The sequence below is a fragment of the Cardiocondyla obscurior genome, linkage group LG12, assembly GCF_019399895.1.
Source record: "Cardiocondyla obscurior isolate alpha-2009 linkage group LG12, Cobs3.1, whole genome shotgun sequence".
Lineage (NCBI taxonomy): Eukaryota > Metazoa > Arthropoda > Insecta > Hymenoptera > Formicidae > Cardiocondyla > Cardiocondyla obscurior.
In genome coordinates, this window is record NC_091875.1 from 6449241 (window position 1) to 6475735 (window position 26495).

Consider the following 26495-nt stretch of genomic DNA (forward strand, 5'->3'; position numbering starts at 1 on the left):
GAGCAAATTAAAATCGGCGACGAAGAGTAGGGATATGCGTGAAACGAAGTGCGCAACGTGAATTGTGCTCTACTGGTTGTGCTCCGAGAAAAAGAGCGAGGAATGTAATTTTATCATGGATTTTATCGTTTCGAGGCCACGGATTACTTTGGATTACGTTCCGAAACGTTCCCTTGGTCCTTCTGAAGGTATTGTACAAAATTATACTTTCGTACGCATGATTTATTTTAATTACTCGAATCTTGACGTTCATAATGGCGTTTAACGTTAGACTGCTTTGAATTTTATTGTATGCTTATACTTATTTACTTCGTTATACAAATTATATAGGTACGTTGCAGCATTATGAGTTTTGTTACTTTTTTTTAGCAATATTTCATAAACAGTAGGTGCCACGAACTCGTATCACAGTTTAATCGCTCAATTTTAACAATTTATTTAAATCATTTATTAATTTTTTTCTTTTTTTGTTCAAAACAGAAAATTGATAATTGCAATTTTTATTTCAAAGTGTTAGGATTAAATAATAAAAAAATGCAGATGCTAGCATAAAAATATGAGTATTTATGTGATATATTAACAATATACAAATCAAGTTTACAAGTAGAAATGCCGAGATAATTCTTGCATCTAATCCCACTCTCCAATATACATAGCACGCGAGGTTGGAGGTATTACACCTCTCGTCGGGATCGGTAATCTTCCATATATGTGATTATACGGCGACTCATTCCTGTTGTCCGAATCTGAAAGCATAGCAGCAATTATTACTAATAAACGCGATTGTAAAGTAACTTAATACAAAACCAGCTACGTGCGAATATCGCAAAGCGCTACATAAATTTTTTTTGTCGCTCCATAAGTTCTACCTTTTTCCGACGGAAAGTACATTTCGTTTGCAGTACATAATCCACCATCGTTCTCTAATTGGTTACTTCTTACCGAGTCCACTTTCGAAGCTTCTGGCGTGATACATAATAGCTGGTCGATGAGCCGGTAAATGTCCATATATTTGAGAGGATTGACTACTAGGGTAAGCGGCACCCACGTAAGACGGCGTCGGTTGTGTCCTGGGATGTCCTCGTGGTAAGGGTAGACCCAACCCTTTCGCGTGGCCGTTTTTTGCCATTTTAACGAAATTAGGCACGCGTGCTCGTAAACCACAGTAATACGGGTCGTCTAAAATACAAAAATGCAATAATGAATTAGGAAATATTTAACTTGATCGCTAAAACGTGTGATAAATTTAATTTAATCATTAACGCGGCTCACCGTATTTTTTTCTATCATCGTGTTTACTTCGTTTCTCTTCCATTATGGTGTGTTTCATCGCCCTGCCATAGTCATCTTCTATATCGTCATAATCAGGCTGCAACAATTAATACCAAGTAGTCTTTGCACTTCAACTTAACATTGCTTTTAAAAAATCTATTTCTAAGATATGTTTCTTTTATATTTTACCTTAGGAATATTGTGGCCGTAGAGATTTTCTCTAGGCGGCAATTTTGGCGGTCTCTCCCCTCGTCGATGATGATAACTTGTAGACTGCATGTAGATTTGTTCTCGCGAATCCCTGTCAACTGACATTATTTCGCTAGGTCCCACGGACGATGATACCCCAGCTACGCTATAAGGATCCTCGTCAGGAATTGGTATTCTAGGTCTATTCTTTATATCAACCGGCCTCTGCAATGCTAAAACTAAAGAAAAAAAAATATACGATGCAAATTATAAAATAAACGATTATTATTTTTTTTTATTATTTTAATTTTTTTAAGAAGATACTTTCTTCCAACATACCTGGTGGCAACTTTGACTTGAGCATGTCTAGTCCTACTACGTTGACGATAAGGACCCATACAGGACATTGAAGCAAATCGGTTTCTGTTCTCACGAATATAATAGCGCTTAGACACTGCATCTCTAATCGCCGTCTGTCTGGGTAAGCCCGTCGTGTTTCTCGCGACAAATTTGCTTGAAATTTATTCATGTCGAACAACTGAAATGAAAAATTGATAATGTTTAGCGCTGTTATTATTTAATTAGAAAAGGTAGGCAGTTGACGACTCTATTTCTCAGGCGATTAAAATCTCCCTTCTCTTTTTCTCGTTGTTTTTTCATTTCGGCATCTTTCAACAAATATTTCACGAAAGAAGTCCATCATAAGCAGTTACAAACCGTGAAATATTAACGATGCAACCATACCTTTCCGGGTTTTTCATGCTCAAGTGCTCCCTGTGAATTACGTATAATTTCTGAACCGATCGCGTTGTCTTCTTGATTCGTCGATTTCACATATACATTATTTTTACATAATCTCTTGATGAGAATGTTGCCTTGTTCGTCCATCTTTATTTTAACTCCTTGATTTATATGACGCTTGGCTTCTTCGGTTTTCGCGTCTCGCATAGGATTGTCGAATCCACAAAGTCCTATCCTGTGAAACCCATACAATTTTAATTCTTAACGTTCTGCTTATCGTGGATTTGACAAAAAAAAATGTACGAGAGAAGGCGAGAATTATTTTAAAATTAAATTACATATACCTAAAGCCATCAAATCCATCATTCGATCCGTTTATCGTAAGAACAGGCGCCCTGGCATACGCTTTCGCAACCCGTCTATTTCTTTCAAAGACGATAACTTTCGCCCAAATTTCGTCATCTATCTGATTCCATTTATCTAAGACTTCTTGTATATGATCCTGCAAACGTAAGAAAAATTCAAGATAATTTTTACATGCACAAGATTTACTCTTTGCTTGGTATCTCAACAAATGAGAAAAAGTTAAAGTTTACCTTATACAATTTATCCAAGTTATACCATACGTCTTCTTCATCTTGTTCCTCATACTGCGACTCTACAAGATTATCTCGCGAACGCGAAAGTATCTTTCGTCTCGATACCATTTTGCGTTCCGTAGTTGATCTAAAATCAGAAAAATTAAGTCATTACTGTATAATTCGTGCAGAATATTCGAACGTTTTAATACCGGAAATATTTATTTACAAAAAAAGAAAAGAGGAGAAAGAGAGAGAACTTTATTGTAATCTATACTGAGGAATTTGAAAAGAAATCTGAAAAGAAATTTGCTAGCAAATTTAAAAGTCAATTAAATACATATGCTAAACGGAATTTTTATCGCTTCTCACTTCTTTAAATATGCATAAAGAAATAAATGTCTCATTTGCGGAGAAAAGAATATTTTACGTTGTTAATGCTATTAACTTATTACTTGTTAGTTGCACGGAATTAAGAGATTGATAACATTCCAGTGAGTGGGTCGAGAGAATATATTACATCTAGATTAAATATCTGCTTGATTTAGATTGTAAGACTGTGTAAGAAAAATTGTTGAGAAAGCTAATAAGGATCGATCAACCTCTTTAATTCTTCCTCTCTAGCTTTCGTTATTCGCGCGTTTATTTTCTCATTTTTCCGCAAACAAACGCAAGTTTAGCGTACCACGAAAGTTGCCGCTTTCCAACAGCCCATGAATCAATACTTTACCGCTACTTAATCGTAACACTGAGCGCGTAACGAAACGGACACTCGTATGGTCCGAGGTACCGTAATGTCAATTAGATAGTTGCAGCACGCAACGCGTTCGTATCGATTTTCAGATTAAATCCCCGAAAGTCGTCGTTATTGTGTCGCATCGCGCTGTTAGAATTCTGATCACTCTGGCTCAAACCTATGGAATTTCGCGCGTTCGCGAATTCAAGGCGACGATCGGTTGATATCTCATCGGAAAGACGCGCGATGGAAATTAACGAAAAAAAAAAAAAAAAGAAGGGAGAAGGAAACCTCACGAATGCTTAGACTCTGCGTGTTTCATGGCGTTCTGATAAGTTGCGAAAGAAGACTCGTAAGTCTTAACGATTTGCTCAAATTCTTTTATATACCGCGGCCCTTATCCAGTCACGGAATTGCTCATCCGGGCTCACCATCTGTTTTCCACGTACGCACGTACGCACGTATGTATCTCCCTAGGGCAAAATTACGATCCCGTAAGATATTCGATCTCGTGCATCGATGAGGAAAGAGAGATCCCCGCGGCCTGGATCGCGGCGATGCTACGCGGATCTCAGCCGCGCTCGCAGAGAGGTGAAAGAAACGTCACACGGCGGCCGACTCTACTTTTAATGAACAAACAAACGAACGAACGAACGAACGCCCGGCCGCCACTAGAATTTCTCTGAAACTGCTTTCACTTCTCCGAAGAATGCGAAGGCTGTTGTACACAACTAGCAGTCTAGCTGGAGTACAGTGCGCGAGTCCCCACCTTCATCGAAAGATTGCCGGTGTGGCTCGCTATCATTCGCGACGTTTTATACTTTGCGTACAAACACACGCATGCATTATACATACACGCGTATTAATAATACGCATGACGCGTGCACAAAATCCATATCATGCGTGTGCTGTTTCTCTCCTCTTCGTGTCTCTTCACGCCTTTTTTTTTTTATCACGTAGATGGTGTCCTTTACAAGTATTTCTCCTTGTTTCTTTTTAATTTTCCGCATTTTTTACCTTCTATCAAGTGTCTCTGTCCTTGTTGCAGATATGATCCATAAGTACGTCTTTTAAGAGATATCACTCCCTCCTCTTTCTCTCATCAATTTCTCCAATTTTTTTTTTTGTTTTGTTTCTCGAGTCTTTTCCTTTTTCGATTACCGCCTTCGTACATTTTCTAATTTTCACGGTTGATTTCTACGGATATGGGAACTTGTCTATTTATCAATTTCACTATCTTCTTTCTTTTCCTTTTTTCCGATCTATTTTCGATCTTATCTTTATACATCTTCTCATCAAAGTATATGAACATTCCTTTTCATTTTTTTTTTTTTTTTTTTTTTTTTTTTAGAAACAACGATCTGTTCTTTATATCATTATATCTTTTAACCAAGTTTCTTAATTTTTTATTTACAGCTTTGCCATTACCCTTGTCCCTTCTGCGTCTCTATTTCGGTTGTCGCTGAACCTCCCGTCATTTTCTCTGGTTATTAATTCTTATCCACGTATTTTCTTCCTCTCGCTCGCCTCGCAGGTTTCTCCTTCTACCTTTCATCCATTCTGCTACAGGCCGCTTATTTCTTTTCACTCACGTACACGTTTGCTCGCTCTTTCCCGCACGCGGACCTCCCGTTCTTTCTCTTTCACCTTCTTTCCCAGTCAACTCGCCAAGTGACTTCGACGAGCGCAACTGCGAGATTTCGAAGCGGTGGAGGGAAACTGGTTATACTCGGCCGCACGGCAGCGGCCAGGCATTTTACGCATATACTCTTTCGCGGGGGGACAACCCCCGCAGATCCGCCGCGAAATACTCCTACGTGGTAGAGGCCGCAACAAAAGCGAATTGCTCGGCCTGCAATAAAACGAGAGTGAGACTCGGGCGAAGACGCGGGGATACGTAAATCGCAATTACCGCGATCCGCGCGGCGCGATGCAAATGCACGACGATCATCCCTCGGTACAATTATCGCGCGTTATTAATCCGCGCAACTTACGAGCGGACGTCGATTTCTTTTTTTTTTTATTCAGCATTTTTTTAACCCTTTACGTGCCGCGTTTTTTTTTTTCCCTTTCTTTATGATAGCCATATGAGTATTTTTATAAATGTTATTGAGAAACTAAATTAAATTTGTTTGTTTTAGTGAGGAGATATTAAATTAATTATCGACCGGAAGTATATCTGCGTGGGAGAAGGTGAATTGAAGCTAGACGAAGGAAAGACGTGTTAAAGCACAGTCGTATGGACTTAGAAACAGCAGAACGGTAAATAAACGAAGTACAACGGAATTGCGTATAGATTACCGATTGTGAGCTTTATCTAATTCTTTGCCAATTGCAGGACTAGCCCATATGAGTGAGTACTCTTATCAGTCAGATTTTCGAAACTTTCGAATTCACCTCTAGTCGAGGTGGCTACTAAAGCAACTTTTCAACGCGTTTTTACGTCGAATCTGAATTCGATGGAAACGAGCGGCCACTCCGAATCGACGTCGAACACGTTCGCCGCGCTCTTTCCTTGGCCTATATAGCCAGCCGGAGCAGAACGAGAAAAAGAAATTGTTGGATACGATTCACCGTGCACCGCCGACGGGATAAACGTCGAACGATCGCGGAATACGTCGAGCGTGAAACGCATTTCCACCGAACACGTTTCGAACAAACGTACTCCTCGGCATTCGGCTGTTGGTTTCATAGAAAGCGAGGAATCCACTTCGCCGCGGAAACGAGTGAGCGAGCGCAGCTTGCGAACCGCTCGTGGCTTTCACGATTATGCCTGCCGCTTGCGCGAAAGTCAATCTCGCAATCATCGGCCGATGCGGTGCAATCGCGAACCGAGCGTGTCTCGAGATGTGACGCGACGTCGGCAAGGATTCACTTCCGACAGTCCCCGATGAGTTAATTATCTCTGACCCCGATTCGATTTTCACATGACGCATTTTTAACCCGCGACGGATATATCCCGCGGCCGCGGGACGAACGCCGGGACGCTACAATTATCAGTATCGAAACTTTGAGTCAACTCGGCAAAATTATACCGGTTTCGCTCTCCTCCCCCTTGCATTTTTACGAAGCGCCCGCCGCGGGATTCCCCAAGGACCGGATCTTCCGTATAAACGTCTTACCGAAACATTGAAAACGCATTCCTCGACCTAACTCGCCGTGTCTATCTTTGACGAGAAAGTTGGAAGTGGAGATTGGGGAATTAGCTGCGCATCAACTAATTGGCTTTAATTACGTGTTTACGGACACGCGTCGTATGAGCTAAACAAGCCGTCGCGTTTCGTCATCTGTAGAAAAAAAAAAAACGCGTTTCCAACGTCAATTGTTATTTATCTGAGAAAGGGAAGCAAGGTTTCGCTTGCGTATTTCCCTCGGGAATTACCCTCCGGATATCTGTCGGCGCGAGCGTACTAAAATACTTTTCGACGGTAATTACGTGTTATTTTATTATATATTTTTTTTAGTAGAGCAATCAGAATCAGCGCGATAGTTCGCTGGCACCGGTTTTGAACTAGCACAGTAGATGCAAAAGCAGAGCGGCACGCGATAAATTTAAATGATACTTCTTTTTTATTTTTTAACATAAGTATACGCTAAATTAAAGTATCATCGGAAGAATCGAGCAACTCGTTCCAATCTATCCCAAACGCCATATTGAAGGCTGTACTAATGCATTCTCTTTTCATCCGTGCTTCTGAACTCTTGCAAATTCGTGCAGCGCACCCCGGGCTAGTTTCGCGCTGGCGCGGCCGAAGAAGATAAAGTTACGATAATAACGATAACGACGCGACACGTGCAAGCGGCCAGGCAGAAATTCCCGCTCGCGTTTGTGAAAAAGTCTGGCGGGGCTGACTTTCCCCGCGAGCTCGTATGGAGCTCGTAACGAATTGCGCGACTGGACCTCCCGCGCTCTCGCAACAGCCTACTTACTTCCAGCCGAATGTCGGTGCTCGCATAACGCGTAAAGATAAAAAAAAAAAAAGTGCAAGTGACACCAAGCTGGTTGCTAGAACCTGGACGGCGTCGCGAGAAGGCTTCGCGACTTTGTTCGCAGAATTGACTTGGCGAATCGCATCGTCGCTCGGGCAAAGCGACGGCGCGCGAGCAGAATTCACTTTCACGTCGCTCGCTCGATCGTTCTCCTTTCCTGTGCCTTCCAGCGAGAACGTATCGCGCACAGGCAAATGTCGCGCTCAAACGGATAACGCGACGGATTCCGTTCACATATGTTAAAAAAAAAAAAACGTATTATTAAAAAAAAAAAAAATTGCACGCGTAATATTTAAAAATATATTTTAATCCCGTCGGGAGAGCATCGGTCTTCCTGTTCTACGCCGCGACCGTGGTCACGCGACAAAATCTTCTCATTTCTCGCCGTGAACGGTTTTCAATGTATAGAAGTTGCCCGTATTAGTCGAATAACGCGACCGAATCCAACGGAGTTTCTTTACGTACCTCTAAAATGTCAGCGGCTGGCGAACACGTCGCCCTACGACCACTTCCGCCGTTCTCCAATATGGTTCACAGTCTACAATATGGTTTACAGATTGTTCCTCGTTGCGAATAGACACTCGCGCTGCTCGTTATCGCGCTCTCCTCTGTCCATAATCGACGGTGGTCACCCTAGCCCGCGACGCGAACGCGACGCGACGGCGCGTCTTTTCCCCGATGGTTCAAGCCAATAATCCTGTCGGTCGTTCGAACCTACTCGGCGACACAGCCAGCGGGTGCTGTCATCGGCAAAAGGACGGGCGCGAGAGTTCTCACGACGATCGCGACTCGGCAGTCGCACGATCGAGTGAGCGTGCGCGAAATAAACGCGCGAGCGGGGAGAGAAAGGAGAGAACGCGCCGAGTGTCTCGTTAAGTAAGGCGCGCGCCTTTATTCGGCCGTGCCCGCGCACCGCCGTTCACTCGGTTCACCGTTCCGTCGCTATCGCCTTTGCGTCTCGGTACTCTCGGCACTCTCGGCAGCTCGTGAGCTCGGCACTGCCGAGTGCTGCGGGACCACGAGTGAGAGTCGCTCAGGAGTTCCAGGACGTTCACCATGTTGGAGAACAAGCGTTCGCGCATGCCCGCGCACCACCCTCTTACTCGCTCGTCTACCTTCACCGACGATGACGTCAAAAATAGGACAAGGAGCTGGTGGCCTTTGCCGCAAGGCGCGGCGCGGCGCGAAAGGGGTACGAGGTGGGGAAAGGGGGGAAAAAGGAGGGCCACTGAACTGTCCCTCGGCATCCTCTGTCTCGACCTCGCCTCCTCGTCCCTCCTTGTCCCTCTTCTTCTCGTCGTTGTCGGCGGAAACTTCATGGCGGGGCCCGAGGCGGCGGTTGACGATTTAGCGATCAGGGAGGAAAAGAGCACGCGTAGATTACGTAGATGATCGGAGCGAAATAACGCATAAACATGCTTTCAGCGAAAAGAAAGTCTCGAACAAGTTTTCTCCTTGTTCTTTGATTGTACTCGGGCGAGTTCGATTTCGCATACGAGACATGCCGGACGTGATAATCCGCGAAGGAACAGAAGAAGCCGAGTAATCTTCCGATTCGTTTCTTTTACTCCGTGGTCTTCTTTTTTTTTTTCTTTTTCTTTCAAGGAGCTCCACCGACTCTTCAGCCTTGCTCCCTTCCTCGTTCGTGTATTACCGCGTCCCACATAGAAAATCTCTAATGAACGTTCATTAAATCCTTTTCACGGAGATTTGGAACTTCCGATAAACACATTCATTAGACGTTCAATGGTCGGGTACTAAAAATCCGTAGTTCCACATTACCTATATTCCGTGGATATTCCATTAGATGTTTTGTCTAGCACGTTCAGGATACCAGGCACTTCTTCATTTTTACAATGCATTGTTTGCATAGAGCTAAAAATGTCCATTAACATATAAGGTAAATGATCAGGTGTAAATTATAAATAATTAGAAAGAAAAAGTTCAAATAGTTAAAACATTTAATTAATAATCAACTTAATTAATTTTTACTAGTGGCTTTCAGGGACATTCATTTAAAAAATATAGTCAAATCTACGGAGTTAAAGGCAAATAAAAATTATAGGATATTTACCGAGTAATAAAAGATTTTGACTTAAACGCTGGTTCCGGGTCGAGTCGAAATTAAAGTTGTATTTAAAAACCTTTACTGCCACTATAAACGTTAATTCTTATTGACTACCGCCTCTCTGCTTTCTACTTTTCTGTTCAGACGTAAATGTGCCTTTACTTTTGTTTTTTATCTCTATTAAAAAACAGAAATAAAATTAGACATAGACATTAACATACACGAAGTTCATATCCATCGTACAAGTATAAACCTCAGATTGCACTTGAATGCAATTTGATGTTAATAATGTAGAGTATTACAAAATAAAATTAGTATTTCTTCATAGTTTATTAAAGTATAGCATGTAAATACAATAAACGAAATCAAGCCACGAGAGCACTGGCCGTTGAACTCTCGTATTTCCAATTTGGCGGCAGAGCTCCTTTGGCTTTATAATAACGAGCCAGCCTATGAATTCTCGACTCTACGAGAATCAAACGAAATTTACTGTCTTTATCCTTACGATTTCGCTCGAGATGCTTGCGAACAGCGACGGCCTTTTTAATCAGATAGTATAGATCTTCTGGTAGATCAGGAGCTAGACCCATGCTTTTCACAATGCGCAAAATTTTATTTCCTGTACGGAAGCGTACTTGCGCCACACCATGAGAGTCACGAAGTATAACACCTAAAAAAATCATACATACATTATACATAATTTCTTTAACTATTTTAGCAGTAAAAAAAAAAAAAAAAAAAAAAAAAATTAATTTGCTTGTTGATATATACCGATTTTTTTTTATTAAATTAACATTTAATGTAAAATTTCTAGATTTTTATAAAAATTACCAATTTGAGATGGTGTATGTCCTTTCTTTGCAAGTTTGTAAATGAGTTCTTTACAATCTTCTGGCGTCAGTTTTAACCAAGTGGGTACACTTCGTCGATAGGGAAGCGCCGATTGGGATATACCCTTTCTAAAAAAAAAATTATTATTATTAGCTCACGACTTAATTAATAAATTACAAAATACAAGATAAAAATATACTACATCCATTACACAAACATATACGTGCATACACGTATTCGCGTAGGTTATGTATCGAAAGTGGTTTATTCGGAACAAAAAAAATTCACATTTGCATCGAAATATTTAATGACAACGTGAGCATGGTGCTTAATTATTATACCATACACTTGATATATCCAAAATAATTAGCCACTCGAGTTATAAAAACGGGCAGTGTGCCGCAGGCACATGGTTGCTGGGCATGTTATCGGGACATCATAATAATCTGAATCTCGATGGCATAGAAAGTCCAAGTATCGCAGCGAGCGCGAAATCGTATGCATAAAATAATAGAAACATTTCTACGTTACCCATGTGAGTGCATACGACCCATTTTGACGGATTTTCTTCTAACAGAAGCGACGTTCGCGAAGAATCAAAATGAAAGGAATGTGAGGACACTGCGAACGACGACGGCGTCCTCCGTGGAGCAAGAGAAAAGCTAGAGGTTCCTTAAAGACCCGTTTACATATCGGCGTTCATAACGAAAAGGTAGAAGCCAATCAAAACTCACGTTGACTCGCCAGTTTTGCGCTTCCTGCCGGCTTCTGACGCTAAAAAGGTAACTTCTTCTAAAAGAAAAGCGATTTTTGTGTGCCACAGTCCGTATTTCCTCCGTCAAAGTCGCGAGGAAACTCGCGGTCGTACGTTTAAATTATTCGACCGCTTTCATTTCCGGCCGGCCGAAAGTACTACGCCCGACATTTCTCGTATTAACGTTACCCGCGTCAGCGTTCGATCGCTGTCCGTCCGCTCGCGAAGACCAGCAATTCTTTATAAATACGTTTCGACGTTCGACGCTCGGCGCCGCAGCGGCTCCCGAGCTCGAGCAATAATTCACCGACGTCCCGTCGTTCGTCGCACACGGAGGCCGGAAGTGACATCGCCGACGTCGTCTGTACGCGCAGTCCGACGAGCACACGGCAGTCACGGCGCATCGCGGCCACAGCGTTTGCAATCCAATATGTCCGCGGTCTCGCGATAGAACGCGTATCTTTTCGGCGTGTTGTGGGGAACTGGAGAAGTCGAGGACGATCATCCCGGCGCGAACGGCTGCGGGTCCGCTCCGTCCGTCTACGGGCCGACGGATCGGGCGTGGCGGCCGCGATCCACCGGCGTGAGACACCGATTACGAGAGGAGTTGGCCCGTGATCCAGCGAGACCGAGCGGACGAGAGAAACGGAGCGACAAGGGAAGAGAGAGAGAGAGAGAGAGAGAAAGAGAAAAGGAGAGAGCAAGAGTGAGAAAGGCAGCAAGCGAGTTTGTGTGAGCTTAAGCAGAGCAAGTTAGAACGGGAATCGGGAATCTCGGCAATTCCAGTCGTTACTAATTGGTACGTTGGCCAGACGAGCGGCCGCGAGCTCGAGCATCGCGCGATACGCGTGTACGGTCGTGAATCGGTGGCGGCGTCTCTTTCGACTTTCGTCACCACCGCCACCGCCGCCGCGCACCCGTCATTGCCCTCGACGACGCGTCGCCGTCGAGAGTCGTTGTCCACTCGCAGCTCAGAACCGAGTCGACGACGACGCTCCTCGATATCGTTCATCAGCGTAAAGAATGACTTTGGCATGATCCACGTCTCGGCCTCTCAGCTCCCGGAAACAGTCGCGGGACACGAATGCTGTTGTGGGCGCGCTGTACGGCAACATCTTAACTAATTCTTATTCGATTGCTTCATTTAGGGATTAGAATATATCGTAAGGTTCTTTACCCCCACACTGTAGAGAGTAAATAATGATTCTATAGCCCTTATACCTTTATTAATTGTTTTGAACATACAAGTAACAGAGCCATTTTTGCAGTGTAATAAATTAAAAAAATTTATTTGTTTATCCTTCCTTTTGTAATAATTAGCATGGTAAATGTTAATTAGACGTTTTACATTTTTTTACAGATTTATAGGAAATATTTGGATGATGGTATGAATTTTAACAACAGTCAAGATGTCAAGTGACAGTGATAATACTTGTTCCATACGCCATCACACTCACAAACGCAAGAAAGTTGTCATAAGTGACACTAATAGTAGTGATGAATCTGTTATTGTACAAACTCGAAGAAGGAAAAAAATACTTGTATGTGTGCAAGTACTTGTATTTTAATTATATATTTTTTTCAGATAAAATTAACATTTTAACAATATTGATTTTAGTTTATATTTTTAATGAGCACATTGTTTATTACTTATAACTGTATTATTATTATTTCAGAGAGTTGTTAGTGAAGGAGAAAGTAGTAGTGATGATAGTGATGTACCTAAACCTGTGATTAGACGACAAAACCATGTAAGTATTTATAAATATTTAACTAAATTTGTTAACAATTATGAATGTTAATGTTTTATTTCAGAGAGTCATTAGTGAGGATGAATCTAATTATGATAGTAGTGCTGAAGGAAGCAAATACACTGAGAGTGGTTGGTTTATTTATTATTGACATTTATAATCATTAGCATTTTATACTTGTTCTAAGACTTTTAATGTCATGTATATTACAGACAGCAGCAGTACATCCGAGTGGCAAAGTGACTGGTCTAGTTCAGATGAATTGGATACTAAAAAAGATACTAAAAAATATAAATCTAAACATAAAATTTTATCCAAAATTAAGAGTGAGAATACCGATAAACCTGGATCTTCTTCATCAATTAATGTCAATGCCAACTCCGACAGCGGTGATGATCAATTGGAAAAATGTCCGATATGTTTGTTACCATTTAAAAGGCAGCAAGTTGGCAAGCCTTCTATATGTGATCATTGCTTTTGTTTGGAGTGTTTGTTGGAATGGAGTAAAAATATTAATACTTGTCCTGTGGATCGCTTACCTTTTACCACAATTGTTGTTAGAGATCACTTTGATGGCAAGGTAATATTTTACTTTAATATATTTCTTACCTGGTTTATTTTTTAATTCTGTATGTTGATTTGAAAACAGTACCTCAAATAATGCAAGTTTTTAAAAATGCTTTCATAGATCTTGCAAAAAATCAAGACAGATAAGATAAAATATTTTTAATTTTTTTTATATATTTATTTTTAACATGCCATAGGTTATAGATCATGTACCAATAGAAGTTGTACCACGCATTGAAAATCAAGTGCTAGACGATCCAACATTTTGTGAAATATGTCATCAAAGTGACAGAGAAGATCGAATGTTACTTTGTGACGATTGTGATCGCGGTTATCACATGGAATGTTTAACACCTCCAATAACAACCGTTCCAATAGAAGAATGGTATTGTCCGGGGTGTACTCCAAGCAATTCAACTAGAACGGTAACAGTTTTTGAACTCAAAAAATATATGAAAACAAATTATACAGGGTAGCCCATAGTAAATGAACACTTTTTTGGGAGTAAGTAGGAATTTTTTTATCTCTATAAGTTCTACCTACTCTCAAAAAAGCGTTCGTTTATTATAGAATACTCTGTATATTATACCAATAAATTTCATACGGCTCAATCAACAGCAGTTATAACGATTTTTTTTAAACAAATATTTTATTGTAGGTTAAGAAGGGTTTTTTTTACACTAAATATTAAATTTTTTAATGTGACGTGTTATTATTTTTGGCATTACACGATTAATTTTTAAACTTATTACTGGATAACGCATTTTGAGATTATAATTATTTATATATCTCTGAAATTTATATATAAAACTTTTTTATTATAGAAACATAAAAAATTTATTTTATGAAAAGTTGCTTAATAATATGAAATTAAATGTAAATGTGTTGTGATTATACAACATTTTTATTTAAATGAATCAATTTTATATATGAAATATTCTGTGTATTGGAAAAAAGTATATACTAGTAAATCTAATAATTAAAAAAAAAGTTTACACAGTTTGAGTTAAATTTTTATACTTATTAATATTTTTGTATATACTATAATTTTAATTTCAAAAGTATACTAATTTTTTCCTTACTTTGCAGTATTTGTCGAGTTTTGTGCCAACACTTATAACTACGGGTAGAAATCGATTTGAGCGTCATTTTGAAAGGGTTAATCGTCATTTTGAAAGAGTCGACCGTCAAATAAGAAGGAACTTAAACATATTCCGTAATATACTTCCACACGTTAATGATCGTACGTACGTACCTACCAGTCGAATTCGCAGAATGCGCAATCACAATCGAACAGACGAGATCGAACAATTTGTCGATCCGAATCAACCATCTACATCGTCTGGCCTTGACTCGATTGGTGACAATAGTCGAAGTCGGTCGCCAAATACTAGTTTAGAAGGTAACGCTTCTTCCACACGTTCAAATCTTAAGTCTAAAACCAAAACGATAAAAAGGAAAAAGAAAAAAGTTACAAAAATCTCGAAGAAAAGCAGCAGTAATCTAGTGCGAGAAGTGCGGATCAAAGAATTTAACAATGACGGCGAAGAGGAAGAAATAGTGACATATGTCAAAGTTGCATCGTCCACATCGAGGAGGAAGTGTAAGAAAAGAACAAAGAAAACGCGCAAGGTATAACGCTAATTTCTCCTCAAATGTAGTATAATAGCTTAACACATAACATTTGCTCGTCGCATTGCCAGATGCGTATATGACGTTAATGTAATTTAATATTTGACAATCATACGATTGTATATACTCTGTCGATATCGTTTTAATTAATTAAGGAATAAAATTTCCGCATTCCCGCATTTTTAAGCTTAGTTTATTTATTAAATAATATGTATATTACAATTTTTAAATTCAAATTGAATTGTATGTACCGTCTGGTAATGCCAGCGTATTTCATTAAGTTCATCATTTCGGATTTCCAATCCAGATTATCCGATTATTACTGTATTCCCCAAGTATACTTATGACATCTTCGTAACACAATCCAATTGAATTAGACTTTTTGATTGTAACTCATTGTTCTTAATTTATATAAATAAAACGATTTTCTCACACTAGATGCACTTGGTTTTTTTTTTTCTTAATTTTGCTTAAATATCTTTATCATATTTATACACTAAATCTTAGAAACATCAGCAATTTTAACCGTTTAACTTTAAGATTATAAATATGAGCGAATAATTTTTACTGATGTAATCTTTTTAATTTTTTTATAATATATTGTGACATATGCTGTAGTCTGTGATATAAAGCAGAGAATAAGAATATATATTATAAACAAATTAGAAACGTAAGAATAATAAATAAATTTTAAAGATAATTAGATAATGTACAAAAAGCAAAGTTAAGCATTGTCAAGAGTAAGCTAAATCTTAAAGAACAATGAATTTACAAATTTATTAGATATATCCATTTTAGTGAACTTTTAATTATTTTGCTTTTAAAATAACTTATATACTAATCAAACTTGTATATCTTTTCTTCAAAAATTCGCATTCTACTACAAAATTTATTAATAAAATATATTTATTGCTTACCTCACTAACTTACGCTAATTTATTAATTTTTTTACCTTGAAGATTTTTCGATCTTGAAAGGTTTTAAAATTAATTCTCATAACGCTTTCTTTTCACGCTGTTTACAGCATTGTATTTTTTATATAAAATTATTATTATATATTTTAAACATGTATGTATATATATATATTTTTTATTTTGTCTGTTATATCTTTAACCATTTTTACTAAAGTATGAGATTGCTATATTGTTTCTCCAGAGGAGAAAAAATAAGCGACGTGCAGCACGCACCGAAGCGTCCGTGCGGGCTAATACACGAACGGTAAAAAGAAGATTGGCCTCTACACTCGGGATGCAGAAGCCGAAGGTACCGCTGCTTGTACCTACCATGAAAAATAATATCACTATTCCTGAGAAGAGCGTACTCACAAACGCCAGATACAACGCCGGTATACCTCAAGTCAGTCTCTTTGGAAATAATTTGGGGCTGGACTACAGTCCACCTGGGTGAGCAATTAATTCTGTTTATTCTTATGTGCATTATCTTTAATCACTAATGCAATTTTTGTTCTTACATAAGTATATAAAGCAACAAATTTTTTTTTTTTAATCATTGAATTTATTGGATTACATATCGCTTTAAAAGAAAATTTTTTAAAGATATAAAGTATAGCATTAAGTTTTAAAGTGTTTATAATTTTTTTCTGATAAAAAAAAATATAAAATAATATTTTAGTAAAATATTAAAAAATGTAATATTGTTTAATCCATTTAGGTCAGACGATGATGAATATTCCATTGGAATAGGAAACAGTCCAATGATAAATGTACGTCATCGACGATCAGCGATACCTTCGCTTAGACGTAGAACCATTTTAAAAACTATCGTCAATCCGATTAATGAAGCGGATAATACTGATATAACAGATTTATTGGGTAGTATAATGACAAGTCAAGAATTGTGGCATTCGACCAAAAACAAGGATAATGTGATCTTGAAAGCTGATGGAACGTTGATGGTGAATAATTCAGAAAAGGAGAACAAACACAGTATCAATAATAACGAGAGTCCGAAGAAAGAGAAGCAAGATAAGAATGAAGCAGTGACTCGACAGAAAAAGGCAATTCTGGAAGAAGTAGAGTTGCCGTTAGATTTATCTAATATCAATGCCAACGATATCACACAGGCACCAATGTACAACAATCCTTGTGGCGGAAGTGGAAGTGGCGGTAATGGTGGTAATGGTGGTAATCGAGGCAACTTCCGGGGTGGATACGGTCGTGATAACAGCAGACACAGCGGCCACGGAGGGCAGAGTTACAGTGGTGGCCGGGATTCATTACCACCAGGTAGCGGTGGTAGACACAATTACGGTAGTGGAACTGGTGGCGGAGGTCCGCGGGACAACTTCGGAAATCGTGACTTTGGTCCACCGCCATTCTACAATCCAAACTTTGACCACTGTGGCGGACCACCGTTGTTCGGTGCCCACGCGCCACCGCCTCCGTTCCGTAGCCGTAATCCTCAGCAGTTTCGCAATGAGCGATTGCGTTTTCCACCGCCGCCACCACCTACCGAGCGACCGTTTAATTATACGGACGGCAGTGGCAGTTTCGATCAGAGGCCACCTTTTCCGCACGTAACCGACAGATTTCCTCGGCCTAGACCACCACAGTTAAATGTCCCACCTCCAAGTGTTCCTTCTACCATTCCGCTGCCAAATGCATTAGATCCCATGAGCATGCAACAACCGGTGCATAACAGTCTACCTACGGTCAATCTTTCAGAAGATGTGACGCGAAATTTTCAACCGCCTCCTGAACAAACTGATCGTATAATAATGCCAGATTCTGTCGCCGTGTCACCTGTAATTGCGTCACCAGCAGCTGCATCACCTACTACTCGTCAAGACAACGATGACTGCGATATTTATTACGATATCGAACCACCGTCGAAGCCTGACTGCGATACACAAGAAGTTCATAATAATAGTTCTATGATTCTGTTGCCGCCGCCGGAGCCGCCGTCTGGTTTGTTGGACTTTGAGGAGAATTCTAAAAGTGACAAGGACGATAGCGACCAGGAATTAGTAATCGATGATAGTCATAAGGAAGATACGCAAAGAGATCTGCCGGCAAGCGGCGACAAGTACGATCCGTTCGCGGCCGATAGTGATAGTAACGACGACGTTACCGCTTCGTTAAAGGGGATATTAAATAAAGGAGAAGGGTCGCGAAACAGTTTGAATCGTTGTAACGTACCCGTACCGATTGCAACACCGCTGATTCCCGCAACTTGCCCTGCGGTACCGACAATTCAGGGCAAGGAACGGCCACAGGAGTCTATTCGGCTGACCGCATACGATGATGAAGATGACAATGACTCGCAATCGGATTGCCCAAATTTTTCTATATACTCTTCACAAACTATGGACGTGGCTAGACACACGGAACAAGAATTAACACAGCAGCTCGAGCCGATACAACCGCCATCATTACCGCTCAATATTCCTGACGACGATGATATTATCGTGGGAGACGTGCAGGCCTGTGATTTGCCGGAGCTGCCACCTGAACCGGCCGATCCTTACCTCGAGGCGTTACAAAAGGAGCGACAAGCTCTGAGTAAAATACCACCGAAGAAAATTTCGCACGATTCGCATCGCGGTAAAATTACCTTCAAAATTGGCAACAAATTTCGACTCAATAATCGATTGAGTGGCTTGCATACGGACGATCATTCGCAGAATACGAGTTTCTTTCAGAAAAAATCGATTACGGTTTTACCAGTCGATAAATCTATTATAAGTCAACAAGAGCGAGATGATGACAAAAATGTTGGCTCGTCAAAATCTACGATGGAGTCTACAACCGTACGATCAATAGCGTTGAACCAGTTCGTAAAGATAGGACCACAAGTTGCTGAAAAAGAAAAGGAAGGAACAGAAAAAAACGTCGAGTCTATTACAGCGAGCCCAAAAAAGAAAGAATCATTCAAGCTGACTGGTCGACGCAAGAGCAAGGAATCTTCCTCGGAGAGCTCATCAGAAGAGGAAAATATAAATGCAGACGAAAGGTGTGTCAACGTGTCGTCCAGTAAAAAAGAGGAAGAGGATAGTAAACAGGAAACGTCAGAACCGGCGGCGACAAATGTAACTTCGCCCGAGGATGTTACAATTGCGGAAAGCACTTTCGACGTATCCCGATTGTCGCCAAAAAAATCGGAGAGCGACGAGTTAGACACAGAACGTAACTCGGAGAACTTAGAAGACGGTAATACTGCTAGCGATGTTGCCTCATCACGCTCGAAAATTCAATCGCAAAATGAGGCAGATACGTGCAACAGCTCGGAAGAGCGGGATTCGAGTAGTGACGACGAAGAGGATAACGATAACGATAACAACGAAGAAGAGGAAGAAGAAGAAGAGGAGGAGGAGGAAGAAGACGAAGAAGAAGACGAGGACGAAGAAGAGGAGGAACAGAAGCGTTCGCTGAGTAGTCATAAACTTAGCTCGGCGAATCGCGACGACAAAGTATTAAGCGACGAGGATCCAAATTCGTCGGAGCAACGGCATGAAAAGGAAAGTTTTTCAACGGTGGACGAAGAAGCGGAGCAGTTTCCGATTGAGAAAGACAAGGTGGAGGAATCGGCCGTTCCTACCACTTCTGTTGATAACAATTGGGACTCCGATGGCGCGTATACACCCTGCAAAGACGAATTACCCATGAGGAACGAGAACACGTTAGGAGAGCAAAGCCCCGTGCTACTTGAAGCTGGTTTGGAGCCCATTACGCCAACGAAGGATAAAATGAACGACGATCTGGATGACTGTAGATCACCTGCTGGTTATGCCGAGCTGGGCACTGAGGCTATTTCCGAAACCGACGAGATGATAAATTTTGAGGAAGAATTAAACGCCCTGGCATTGCGAAAAGAGAAAGAGATGGAAGACGGTGAGATACTAGACGAGAATAAATTAGACGCAAAAGAACGTGAAAAATTGAAGGAGGAGAAAGAAGACGACGGTAAGAAAAAACGAAAGAAGGATAAAAAAGAAAAGAATAAGGAAAGCACGGAGAAAAATAAAGAAAATATTTCGTCGGATAACTTGGTCGCGTGGAAAAAGCTTTCGAAAAGCACGAAGGAAAGATCATACCGCGAAAAAGACAAGCGGTCTAAATCGAAAGAGAAAGAAAAAGAAAAAGATAGATTTTCCAAGAAAAAAACGAAAGAAATTAGTAAGAAAAAGGAGAAAAGAAAAGAAATGCCGCGTTACGACGTGAGAAAAATCGTTGCTGATAAACCGCCTCGAACGAGAAAAGACGAGTACGGCAGAGACATTAGAGATAAATCACGAAGCAGGTCAAGAAGCCGCTCGTCCAACAAGCTTCGGTCGGGCTCAAAGGATCGACGAAGTCGGTCGTACTCCAAGGGACGATCGAAGAGCAGATCCCGTCTTCGGTTGTCTTGGTCGAAAGATCGTGGCCACTCGTACTCGAAATCATGCCGTTCTAATTCACGCAGGAGATCTTCGTCCCGCGCCAGACGTAAGTCACGAAGGCGCTCTGTGTCGCGAAGGCGATCTTTATCAAGGCGGCATTCCATCTCCCGCAGGCGATCGCGATCGCGATCACGGTCGCGATCACCGTCACCGTCGCGTAAACGACGGTCGTTGTCGCCTAGACGGCGCTCCAGGCGTTCACTGTCACGGTCGCGCGACAAGCGAAAAGACAAGACGAAGAAGTACAAGTCGCGAAGCCGCTCGCGGAACCGCAAGCGATCACGCAGCAAGTCGGCTAAGAGAACGTCATCTAAATCGCGCGAGAAGAGGCATAACAAGAGGAAGGTGCACAGCCGGTCGCGCTCTAAAGGCAGATCAATCTCGCGAGATCGAGATCGCAATAGAACCTGGGACCAGCTGAACGAAAAGAGCGTCCAGGAACAGCAGTTTCCGCGAGCCGACCGCGAGGAACACGAGCGTTCGTGGAGTGCGCAATGGACCCCGTCTTGGTCTCGCTCGAGGTCGAAGACGCCACCGCACATTCAGCAGGAGCCGATGGGTACGCGAAACTGGTCGCCGCCGTCGGTACTAGACAGCGTATCGCCGAAGAATTTAACGGTTATATTGACGAACAAGGAGGCGATAAAAAAGAAGAAAAAAGAACGCCGGAAGGAAAGCCGAAAGTCGAAGGAGGCGGAGAAACGGCGGAAAAGCAAGCGAAACCGGACCCCACCACCGTCGAAAGAAGTGTTCGCCAGCGGTGATAATATTCTGGTCAGCGTATGTTTTAACAAAGACAACGAGATCAATCCGTCTGCCACGCCGGATTTACCGTCGAGTAGCATCCCCCTGTCACCGCCGATAAAACGTCGACGAAGGGAATCTGTTCAGACGGAAAATGCTGCCCCTATTGCAAAGCGATCGAAGAAAGAGAAGACCAAGGACAAACGATCGAAATCGCCTAAGGTAAAAAAAGATAAAAAAAAGAAATCAAAAGCGGCCGAAATAGCGGCGACGAAAAAGCCCGTAGCCGTGATCGACTTGGATCAATCGCCTTTTCGTGAACAAACACCTTCGCCTCGTGATGTGATTGTACTTAGCGACGACGATGACAAGCAGGTGCAGGAAACACTTGCCGCTTCGCCGGAGCAGTGTCCGCCGTCGCAAGCGTCACCGCCGCGTGAACAGTTTGTTTCACAGGGCCCGAAAACTCCGCCGGAGCCGCAGATCAAGTTTTCGATAAACAAGCAGCCCAGTAATCTCCGACCGTCTTTAATCAATCCGTTGTTAGAAGAGGAAGAAGAAGAGGAGGAGGAGGAGGAAGAAGAGGAGGAGGAGGAAGAAGAAATGATGGACGAGCAGGCCGAGGAGGAGTTGGAAATGCGGGCACAAGAAGAACTTGAGCTGCGTTTAAAAATCGGACCTAACACACCTCCAGAGCCACCGACGTCTCCTCCAACTTCGCCGGACGCTTACGATCCCTTCGATCCGACCAAGTCCCGGTCGCCGACGCCGGACGCTAGTCAGGAAGCCACGCCAAATGACGAGCACGATCGAACGCAACGTAACTCACCTAGAAAACACGATGGAGCAACGGACGCTCCGTTGCCGTTGGATGAGCCTAGCCAGCAACAAGAGCCATCAAGTCAAGAAAAGCCGACAGAAAAGCCAAAGATAATATCGATGGTCACGATCAAGAGGCCGTCGCCGCAAAGAGATGGATCCGAATCTCCCGGACCGGAGGGCCAGCCCGACGCTGCACAACCATGCGGCAGCAGTCCGCCTAAAACCCAGCAAAATCCGCAGAACGTGCAATCGACCGCTAATCCATTTAGCACTATCAATCCTGTTCTGGCGACGGTGGCAGCCGCGGTGCAAAGAAGTTTTAGTATCAACACTCCTAACACCGCGCAAAGAACTTTATTGCAGGTATGTAACACGACGCAATTGCAGTTCGATTGAGATTTTAAGTTTAATTACATTTAATTTATTTATAATTTAATTCGCATTTACTTCATTTTTGTTTGATTTTTTGCAGTCTAATCGCATCTCGCCGAACAATCAAATAAAGCAACGTACAAATGACCGACCGCAACTTCCTAACGTATTTGCGAATTCGGCAAAGTCGTCCGCTATGGCACGACCTTCCAAATCTACTCAAAGTAAAAGCGGCTCAACGGTGGGACAAAACGGTAACGATGCGAACATAGACATGGCAAGTGACAACGTCGACATGTCGTCCCCTTATTCACCGGGCTCGACTTTGAGCGATGGATTGTTCGATCCACCTAGCCCTACCAATTTTAATAACTCGCCTGTTGCAAATGCACCACCGCCTGCAGTTGCCAAAACTAGCACGCCGAAAGTTAATAAAAGTACGGAGAAAAAAGATGTGTTCGATACGCTATTCGGCGGAGTAGTACCACCCGTTAAGACTGCCACCAAAAATAAAAGCAAAAAAGCTGCTAAGGAAAAACCCAAGAAGTGTATGTATTTTAATAATTTTATATACGTCAAAATTAGTAGAAAAAAAATTTGAGTGTTAGTTATATGTAATTGTTATATAAATAATATAACAATTGCTCTCTATAAATTAATATTCTTTTTTACGAGTTTTATTATTAATATTTTACACATAGGTAATATTATTATATTAACAGCTGCATGCATTTTGGTATTAAAGTTTTATTAATGAAACAATATTTTGCAGCTACTAATCCTAAAGTTGGCGTACGCATGGACGAAAATCAACTTCAAATTCTTGATGATCTTCCAAGTTCTGCTGTAGAAATGCAAGTTAAAGACAAGGTATTTTAATGCAATTAATAGTAATTTAATATAATGTGATTTATTACTAAATACGATAACTGTGTGCTGTTATAGTTTCTTAAGAAGCTAAATCGACAAGAGAGAGTTGTTGAAGAAGTGAAATTGGTTCTTAAGCCCCATTATACTAAAAAGCACATTACAAAAGAGGAATATAAAGACATCATGCGCAAAGCAGTACCTAAAGTAAACATAAAACTTATTGTTTTAAAAAATTAAATTAAAAAATTGAATTAAATACAAAATAATTTGATAATATAAATAACAAAAACATTTTATAATCTCAATTGTGTAATTACAGATATGCCATAACAAAACGGGTGAGATTAATCCTAAAAAGATAGCTCACCTAATAGAAGCGTACGTAAAGAAGTGTCGAAACAACAAGAAAAAGACTTCTTCTGCTCCCAAAATAACAAAACCTGCGTAAGTGAAATATTTAGCGATATATAGCTTTTTGTACGATAAATTGAAACTTAAGGTGCATTTAATTACGTTGTTTTTATTTTGTAAATGAAATTAACATTATATCTGTATGTTTTTGTATAACTGCACTTAATGCAATTACAGGAAAACTATGTGGAGTTGATCACGTGCTGGCAATCCTAACGTGTTAGAAACTTGTTCAACGTTAAACCTCTCTTTAGACCACGCGTAAAACACTGTATTCTGTCTTCTGAATGGTAAGTGAAATAAAAGCGTGTATACATATGCACGTATATGTGTGGGTGTGAGCACGTGCGTGCACGTGCGCGTGTGTGTGTGTATACAGAGTGAAAAAACAGTGGATAAGTGAGCTTTTTCTCATAGGAGGAAAATCCTTAACTGCAGCAGCCTATTGAAAATCACGTACCATAGATTTTCAGTGGAATTATTTTCACCTACAATCGATATATTTCTTTTCAAGGTAAAAAGTCAATTTATCCATATTGATTCACTCTTTACATATGCATACACATACACATACACCCTATTTCATACGCACATGTACATCTATCGATAAATATGTATTGTGTGTACATACATAATTCATTAGTAATGTATAAGCGTAATATTTTTATTTATCTAATTGTTCAAATATGAGAGACTAAGAATTCGTGATTGCTATTATTATTCACAAATATTAACATTTCGACATTTCGCGTATATACACTTTAAGCGCGTATTCGCGAAGGCGCTCGACAATGTACAGCCTCTGTCCGAAATACATCTGTACATTATTATGACGCCTTTTAATATAAGTTCGGATCACGATCAACGATCCTCTGCTAAACTAATTAGGAAATATGTTGTACGATAAGTAAAATTATATTAGAGTGTGATTGTGTAATTAAAAAAAAAAAAAAAAAAAAAAAGGGATAACATAAAAACGCTCAAATAATTCGAGTCGCTATTTATGCGGGAAGAAACCAAGTTGCAACAGGTGTATATTCCCAACAAACTTGCGCTGTAAAATCAGTAGATGTCACATAAAAACTAGTTAAGTAGATTCTTAAACCTTTATATAAGCGAAAATGGCCTGCTGAGATCTTTTTCGTACAAACACATTTCCATAAACAGAATACGCTGGGTATTTTGTTTCATTTTATTCATATTCCATAAAGTAGAACACAAAACGACACACACGCATTTCCGATCAGCGACTTCAAATGTAAATAAATCATGTACAAAATTACCGGACACTATTATTGTATGTGAAATTGATTTAAGTGTGCGTTTTATTATACGTTTACTTACGACTCGTTTACTCATGTGCGTAAACTCGACATACAAAAGAGGTTTTCACGTTACATTCTTAGGAGGTCATGAAAGAACAATTATTTTCATTTGCAATTCGTTTGTGCGACGTGAGCATGCGTTACTTGTAAGAAGGCAAGAGGATCACTGTAAGAATAACTTCCATTTTTTTTAAAATACCCAATATTTTAACGAAATAAACTGGTCATATAATGTATCAGAACAATAACGTATCAATTTGTGCGTTGTCGCATCACAATTTTAAATGATTTACGTTCATAAAGAAATAGTGGTTGACTTTTCCATATATTGATATAATACAAGCACGTTTATTTCAAGGGCCAAATTACGTAGACCGGTATTTATAATTCGTTCAATTTAACTTGATGTGTTTAATGGCACATTGTAAGAATTCTAATTTTGAAGAATATTCTTTTAAATACGTGTACGTATTGTCTATAATTGATAAATGCACATTGCATCAGCTGCCGTACAAAATTTTGTTGTACATCTTTTGATCCGATTGTATGCTCATTGTACGGAAATACACTGTATGTGGATAGATTTTATACTTTTTACGCCTAGCTGAAATTACATCCTCTTTGGAACCTATTCAGGTACTTATATACGTACATATACATATACATATAAGTATATATCGAAAACGAATGCTACACTATATAGTTGAAGTGAATTTAAGCAAATGTCACGATCGTATTATACAGTATGTCATCAGCGATCACATCGACATTCACAATGGCATTTGTCCGCAACTGCTGCAAATATTTGTAAATTAATTGGTGTGTATTATTAAATTTAGCGATTTATTAAAAACACACATCGATTGAATTCACAAATTTTACAACAACTGCTGTGGCACCTGTGCTGAACCCAGCCATTGTAATGATTATGTCGATCATCATTACATGAGTAAAATAATGAGTTAAATCCATCGTTAATTAAACCGTTAATTCTTGTGTGTACGAACTCTCTTTTGTACTAAATAGCAATGTACATAAACGAAAGGAGAATAAAGTTTAATATTATCGAATTTATTCAATATAATTATTCGATATAATATTCGATATAAAAACGGTGATTTAATCATGCGCCTATTAAAATACACGAGAAATTAAAAATAAACGAGTTGACTAACCCGTCAATTTCAGGGTTTTCGCGGCGCCAGTTTTGCTCGCTCGTGATTGACTCATGTTAACCAACCTAATTTGCTCGCTCGTGATTAGTTCATGTTGACCAACCCAAAAAATACGAACTAGCAAGTTGAGTTGGTCAACATGAACCAATCACGAGCGAGTAAAATTGGCGGGATGGCCTTCGCCGTGCCACCAATTTACTCCTCCTAAACTCCTAATGCATCTTGATACTTTTCGGACGATTTCGGACGATTCCGCGCCGCGAAACCCT

General features: G+C 40.4%; 3 protein-coding genes and 1 long non-coding RNA gene across 8 annotated transcripts; 2 read left to right on the forward strand and 2 right to left on the reverse strand.

The window, feature by feature from the left end:
• Positions 1 to 543: 543 nt before the first annotated feature.
• Exp (expansion) lies at positions 544 to 9715 on the reverse strand. Of its 5 annotated transcripts, none has more exons than XM_070664762.1 (10): positions 9581 to 9715; positions 9289 to 9381; positions 2799 to 2928; positions 2547 to 2704; positions 2206 to 2437; positions 1801 to 1999; positions 1462 to 1700; positions 1273 to 1369; positions 943 to 1179; positions 544 to 733 (listed from the first exon to the last, which is right to left on the reverse strand). In XM_070664762.1, the coding sequence occupies exons 2-10, from the start codon at positions 9375 to 9377 to the stop codon at positions 675 to 677; spliced, it is 1440 nt and encodes a 479-aa protein (XP_070520863.1). In that variant the 5' UTR covers positions 9378 to 9381; positions 9581 to 9715; the 3' UTR covers positions 544 to 674. The 5 variants fall into 5 exon arrangements, 4 of the variants coding, with proteins under 4 accessions (XP_070520863.1, XP_070520860.1, XP_070520864.1 ...); XM_070664759.1 differs by having other exon boundaries at positions 544 to 746; XR_011546491.1 differs by having other exon boundaries at positions 657 to 746; positions 870 to 1179.
• LOC139107303 (uncharacterized) lies at positions 1801 to 10093 on the forward strand. Its single transcript, XR_011546493.1, has 2 exons — positions 1801 to 1942; positions 5658 to 10093. It is a non-coding gene; the product is annotated as an uncharacterized lncRNA (long non-coding RNA).
• Positions 9886 to 11060, reverse strand: Rps13 (ribosomal protein S13). Its single transcript, XM_070664780.1, has 3 exons — positions 10937 to 11060; positions 10406 to 10533; positions 9886 to 10244 (listed from the first exon to the last, which is right to left on the reverse strand). Exons 1-3 carry the CDS (start codon positions 10957 to 10959, stop codon positions 9940 to 9942), a joined length of 456 nt encoding a protein of 151 aa, XP_070520881.1. The 5' UTR covers positions 10960 to 11060; the 3' UTR covers positions 9886 to 9939.
• A 490-nt stretch (positions 11061 to 11550) lies between these two features.
• Positions 11551 to 24703, forward strand: Phrf1 (PHD and ring finger domains 1). The gene is made up of 14 exons (XM_070664734.1): positions 11551 to 12262; positions 12520 to 12700; positions 12836 to 12910; positions 12975 to 13041; positions 13123 to 13490; positions 13675 to 13902; positions 14567 to 15109; positions 16265 to 16512; positions 16781 to 22436; positions 22546 to 22993; positions 23218 to 23315; positions 23391 to 23519; positions 23635 to 23759; positions 23904 to 24703. Exons 2-14 carry the CDS (start codon positions 12569 to 12571, stop codon positions 23920 to 23922), a joined length of 8136 nt encoding a protein of 2711 aa, XP_070520835.1. The 5' UTR covers positions 11551 to 12262; positions 12520 to 12568; the 3' UTR covers positions 23923 to 24703.
• The last annotated feature ends 1792 nt before the right edge of the window (positions 24704 to 26495 follow it).

Coding starts and splice junctions, on each gene's coding strand:
- Exp (XM_070664759.1), bottom strand. CDS start 9,377: ATGCAAACAATGCATTGTAAAAATGAAGAAGTGCCTGGTATCCTGAAC. Junction 2,929..9,288: donor GGAATATCCACGGAATATAG/GTAATGTGGAAC, acceptor TTCTGATTTTAG/ATCAACTACGGAACGCAAAA. Junction 1,701..1,800: donor CAAGTCAAAGTTGCCACCAG/GTATGTTGGAAG, acceptor TTTTTTCTTTAG/TTTTAGCATTGCAGAGGCCG.
- Rps13 (XM_070664780.1), bottom strand. CDS start 10,959: ATGGGTCGTATGCACTCACATGG. Junction 10,534..10,936: donor GGTCGTATGCACTCACATGG/GTAACGTAGAAA, acceptor TTTTTTTTTTAG/AAAGGGTATATCCCAATCGG. Junction 10,245..10,405: donor ACATACACCATCTCAAATTG/GTAATTTTTATA, acceptor TGATTTTTTTAG/GTGTTATACTTCGTGACTCT.
- Phrf1 (XM_070664734.1), top strand. CDS start 12,569: ATGTCAAGTGACAGTGATAATACTTGTTCCATACGCCATCACACTCAC. Junction 13,903..14,566: donor CAAGCAATTCAACTAGAACG/GTAACAGTTTTT, acceptor CTTACTTTGCAG/TATTTGTCGAGTTTTGTGCC. Junction 23,520..23,634: donor TGCGCAAAGCAGTACCTAAA/GTAAACATAAAA, acceptor GTGTAATTACAG/ATATGCCATAACAAAACGGG.